We start from the raw sequence: 6,000 nt of genomic DNA, 5'->3' as shown, positions 1-6,000 counted from the left end.
TCCTACTTCCGTAGTGATACTGCCTCAGAAACCCAAGGAGGGGTCGCTATGAGTCGGGGCCGACTCGACGGCACATAACAACAACAACAACAATGTAGAGAGAAACCATGGAGAGATATGTTGATGATGAAATACACCAGAAGGCCAGCTATTTCTACAAGAGGCTTGCCCTTCTCCTCCCATCTGTTTCAGACACAGGTCTTGATAAAATAATAAAAATTACCCAAATTAGAGCTCACACACCACTTACAGCCTAGGTCAGTAGTCCTTAACCTTGCTGCACATTAGAATCACCTGGAGGTTTAGAACTTTCTACTGAAGCATAACAGACAAACAGAAGCATGCACACGCGTGCGGCTCAGTTTGCTGTCACCGAGTGCCTGTGTAATCCACACGCAAATGAAGGTACAGAACACCTGTAGCACTTGGAAAGCCCTGCTTTCCCTCTTCCCATCATAACCCCCCAGGGTAGCCATCACTTGACTTCAAAACAGCATAGAGTAGTTCTTCCTGTTTCTGAACTTTATATAAATGAATTATTCAGTTTGTGGCCATTTTTGTTGTCTTTGGCTCAAAATGTTACATTTGTGAGAGTCACTCATGCTACTGTGAATCCTTGTAGACTGTTTACTCTCACGGTTGTAGAGTATTCCATTACGAGATTATTCCATAATTTATTTAGCCATTCTGCTACTGATGGGCATTTGGGTACCTTCCACCTTTTGTTTATTACAGATAGTGCTGCAGTATATTTTAGTACAGAGTTTTTGGTGAACATATACACCCTAGGAGGGAACTGTTGTTCTTCGGTGCCTTTGAGTTGACTCCCACTCATAGTGACCTTATGTGTTAACAGAACAAAACAGTGCCCAGTCCTGCACTATCCCCACAATTGTTGCTACGTTTGGGCCTATTGCAGTCACAGTGTCAATCCATCTCATCGTGGGTCTAAGAGGGAATAACTGGGTCAAAAAGGCTTCAGTAGATACTGCCAAACAGTTTTCCAAACCAGTTGTACCAGTTCATGCTTCTAGCAGCAAGCCGAGTTGTGGTTGTTTTATATGCCCAGCAACACCTGTTTTCTTTTTCCAAAATTCTGATGGGTGGGTAGTATAATCCACCTCTGTGTTTCAATTTGCATTTCCCTAGTGGCTAATGAAGCTGAGTGCCTTCTCCTATGTTTACTAACCATGTGGATATCCTCTTTTACCTTTTTCCTATTGGGTTGTCTTTCTTTAATGATCTGTAAGAGTTCTTTACATAATCTGAATATGAATCTGTTTCTAAACTCTCCTATCTGGGAAGCTTTTTAAAAAATCTTCACAACCGGACATTATGCTGAGCGAAATAAGTCAGTCACAAAAGGACAAATATTGTATTAGTCCGTTATTGTAAAAGTTAAGGAAAGGTTTATATATATGAGGACATTTTCTTTGTTGGTTACCAGGGGTGGGAGGGGAGGGGAGGGGATGCTGTTAGATAGATAGAGATAAACATTGATTTGGGTGAAGAGAAGGGCAATGTACCAAATGTGAGTGACCAATATGGCAGCATTGAGGATGAGAAAGACATAGAGAATTACATGGGCAGTACAGACAACAAATATGAACCCTTTTGCATATACAGTACTAAGTTGTCAGTGAAAGCAAACATGGGTATAGGGATGGATAGATGGGTGAACAAGCTAAACAATTAGGTATGTCTAAATGGAGAGTGTATCCAAGATCATATATAGGGTTGGCAGACAATGGGCCTATAAGTTCATGTGAATGATCAGAATTCCCAGGTGTATAGTAGAGCTGACAAGGGGCAAGGTTATGGTCATTACTTGGTCACAGCCAGCTACCCAGAGGGACCGAGTAGTTGATCCTGCGGGCTTGGGACCATAGTCGCAGGGGACATCAAGCTCAATTGGCATAACATACTATACAAAACATTGTTCCACCTACTACTTTGGCGAGTAGCGACTGGGACCTTAAAAGCTAGGAAGCTGCCATCTAGATGCAACAACGGGTCTCTCCTCGTCAAGAAGAAAGAAGAAAACCAAAATTAATGGAAACAATCAGTCCTAGTGACTGGTACACCATCCGATCTGCAACCTATACAACTATGAGACCAGAAGAACTAGATGGTGCCCAGCTACCACTGCCATCCACTTGGAAGGGATGTAGGAGATCCTACATAAAGAGGGAGAACAATGTGGTACAAAACTCAAAATCGTTTGGAGGCAAAAAAAAAAAAGAAGGTGGGGACCAGGTTTGCTGGTCCAATGGAGCCTGGTGTAACCACTGAGACTATGGCCCCTAGTTGCCCTTCAGGTCTGGAATTGAACCCACAACTGTGGTTTCCAGCCAAACAAAGTACAGGCATGTGAGTTAAACATTTACCTCAAGTAGACACACGCCCTGGAGAGAACAATCATGGGAGAAGGAAGGGCTGCTTATGCACAGGGAGATAGCTCAGGGTGCAGAAGAGTATGAAGGGATGGACACTGGGAGGAGGTAACTATGGGGAGGAAGTGGGAGGGGAGCTGCTGCATTGTAAATTTTGGTCAATGACATGAGACAAAGTATATGTGAACTGCTGTATGAAAAGTGAATTTACTCTGTAAATCTTCACCCAAATCCTAATAATAATAAAAAAAAAAATCTTCACAACCTACACCAATTAAATTATAACTTCTGGGACTGGGACCTAGGTTCAGTATTTTTTTTAAAGTTTCCCAGGTTATTACAGATGAGAACCACTAGTCTACATTCTCAGATGGAAGTGGGAATACCACATACTTCCCTCCCAAAGAGACATATGCTGGGGTGTGGTGTAGTAAATTACATGGTATGGCTTTTCTAGCCATAAGTCTTTGTAAACTCCATGGTGGAATTTGCCATGAGCAACTGAGGAGCTCCTGATTGTTAAAGTTATCCACCTGGGATATTTCTGTTGAGAGTGGCACTAAGCAATGTTCTGGGAAGTTCGCTCTGTCTCAGGTGCTTAGAATTCTGATGCTATGATTGGTTAGTTTGGTCACTCTGCCCGGCTCAAAAGGAGCCCTCCCAGAGGCAGAAGGAGTCTGACTGCTGGCTAAGAAAGACATGCTGCTGAGAGAAACACACTCCTGAGAGACATGCGCTGCTGAGAAAGAGACACCGAGATACACACACTGCTGGGAGAGAGACAGAGAGACTGCTGGCTGAGAGATGGCAGGCTGAGAAAGACTGAGTGTTGTTTCTGAACTTGAATTGTAGCCTGGTGCTTCCCTAATAAACCCCATAATCCATGAGTTCTGTGTGGCCACTGCAGCAAATTATCAAACCCAGCAGAGAGGTGGTGGGTGCTGCAGGAGGAACAGTTGGTATCAGGCCTGGAGGGAGGCAGCATGTCTGGCCTCGCAGGGATAGGCCTGGGCTACTGATGGTGATTCTGTCTTCCTCTTGTGGGGTTAGAGAAGGTCAGAAGATGCGGCCTCACTGCCCCTTTGGCATGGGGGAATGGTATTTCAAACTCTATCCCTCTACCCTCCCATTTGAGACTCATAAGTCAGAGTGAACCTTGCTATTAAAGGGAGTATGCTGGCTGTACCATGAGAAACTGCTGTTCTACATGAGTGTTTCTGAACTCTGGTTCACATTTAAAAGCTCATCCAGAAAGCTTTAAAAATATACTGATGCCCAGGCCCCACTCCAGACCACCTCTCAGCAGCCCCAGGACTTTTCTTAAGCCCCCTAGATGATCTCAATGTGCAGATACAGTTGAGGACCACTGGTGTTAAATCTCCAGAGTAGACAAAGCAGCTAAGTACACCTACCGTCAGGCCTTCGTTATTCTTGCCCCCGAGCGTATACAGGCTGCCGTCATTGGGGTCTGGGAGGAATGCAGGCCTAGAAATTCAGCAGTAAGTTTCAATGATAAATTATAGCCCAGAGCATAGGACAAAGTATCAGAGCCATGGGGTTGGGAGAGGTTGGAGGGTTCTGTATAAGATAGTTGCACCCACTGCTCTCTCTAGCCTCAGCTACAGAAAAACCAACTATCCCTGTGGTGGCATACACTATACTTGAGTGTTGGAAAATAGCACAAAACTCAGGATGAAGGGAAAACGAGTGAAAAGGAACCAGAAAGTCTACTTTGCCGTCCCCACGTCAATGGTGTCTAAAACTTCAACATTCAATAGCACTGCATGGTACATAAACTGGTAGAACAAATCTGCCTTTACTTTTCAAGGAACATTTATTTTTAAACCGGAGGCAACAAGAGACAGACTCTGAAAGTCTGATAACAGAAAGACTGCAAAGACGACAGATTGAGGTCTCTCTGTGAGTAGCTCCCATGAAGCACATGCGAGGTGGCCATCTTTAGTAAGGCTCATCTGCTAAAGACTGAACTATGACTAGAGTCCCTCAGAAATCTCTTGCTAAATCTTCTCTCTAGTTAAGGATGTGCCATCATTTGAGGCTCTTACAGGTAACACCTGGTTTGTACTCCAACACATTCTAGTTACAGGTCACATCCTGGTTTGACTCTTAAGCCCTCCTGAGGGCTTTGGAAGTTTAAGTTCAAAACTCAACTTACAATTCATCTCAAATAAGCTTTTTCAGAACCATTGTTCCCTTTCTCCCAAGGAACTGACCACCCCTCCCCACCACAGACTTCTACCATAGCACCTATAAGGCTTCACATGTCTTATTCATTGTATTGTACCTTAAGTGTATGCATGTATGTATTCCTAGTAGCCAACTTCATATAAATTGTCTGAATAATTAAGAAAATGAATTAAAGGAACGTACTGAAGCAAATAAGAAAACTTACTCTTCAACATGTGTTGGAACCTGCAGGACTGGATCTGTGCGAAAAAGACAGCAATAAAGACATCGTCAGAAAGGCTGTAAAATATCATGATTCGTAGGTTTCAGGACCAAGCCACAAGTGGTACTGATAACTCAGAGTGACCTACATGGGATGATGCAGACGAAGGCATTCAGGAAACACACGCACAAAGACACAAATGTAGGTGCTTATGACTGTTGTTGAGACCAGACAGACAGAGAACTGAGAACAGAAGAGAACTGCTGTCAAGAAATTTGCAGATAAATGATGAACCAGTCACAGCCCATGGTGGATAAGGTATGTCAAACCGTGGATCACAATATCACTATCTGATCCATCGCAGACTTTTAAAACCTAAATCACCACCTTGGAGTGCTGCTAGATCTTTCCATTAAGAAAAGTAAAACTATGGCTTGAGAATCCATTTTCTCATTGATGAGAACATGATTGGATGGCAAATGGATATTCCCCTCTGGGTGGCAGTATGATGAGCCTAAAGCCTTCAAATGTTTATTTCCTTGGCTTCCTCCTTTGATCTATTAGTTTATTTCTATAAAATCTAGTTTAAAAATAATACAAGATACAGAAAATGATATTTGTTCAAAGATGTTCACAGTAGCATTATAAACAACTATTCAACAATAAGGCTGAATTATGGAATGTCTACTTGGTAGAAAAGTAAGGCTTCTAAAAGGATTTACACAGCTTGAAAATATGCACAAGTCTTCATGCTACTGCATTCAGGAAAAAAAACCACTGCACAAATGCAACTATAGGAGCCCTAGTGGCATAGCAGTCAAGCGCTCAGCTGCTGACCAAAAGGTTGGTGGTTTGAACCCACCGGCCACTCTATGGGAGAAAAATGCAGCAGTCTGCTTCTGTAAAGATTTATGGCCTTGGAAAATCTATGGGGGCAGTTCTATTCTGTCCTATAGGGTCACTATGAGTCAGAATCAACTCGACAGCAGTGGGTTTGGGTTTTGGAATGCAACTGTGTCTTACATAATGTACTAAGGTATTAATGCAACTATGGGGAAAAAAACAGATGAAAAGACAGAAGCATTTACTATAAGTTACCTTTGCTGGAAATAAAGGAATTTATTCTTTTCTGTATTTCTCACCATTTCTATAAGAGCAGAAATGTAAGCTGGAAAGAAGCTTTATCTCCAAGTCAAT

The 6,000-nt window shown here is 42.8% G+C and overlaps 1 protein-coding gene across 1 annotated transcript in view; it reads right to left on the bottom strand.

Annotated features, from left to right (window-relative positions):
• The window catches only part of ERN1 (endoplasmic reticulum to nucleus signaling 1), an 84,649-nt gene that overhangs the window by 29,882 nt on the left and 48,767 nt on the right, over positions 1-6,000 (bottom strand). Inside the window, 2 exon segments of the mRNA XM_007959719.2 lie at positions 3,806-3,878; positions 4,807-4,840. Of these exon segments, the coding sequence (XP_007957910.2) occupies positions 3,806-3,878; positions 4,807-4,840 (107 nt within the window).

The sequence above is a fragment of the Orycteropus afer genome, unplaced genomic scaffold (genome assembly GCF_000298275.1).
Source record: "Orycteropus afer afer isolate SDZICR_OR568_19922 unplaced genomic scaffold, OryAfe1.0 scaffold00018, whole genome shotgun sequence".
Classification (NCBI taxonomy): Eukaryota; Metazoa; Chordata; class Mammalia; order Tubulidentata; family Orycteropodidae; genus Orycteropus; species Orycteropus afer.
Note: the sequence above shows the minus strand (reverse complement) of the source record. Positions and strands in the feature narration are given on the sequence as shown.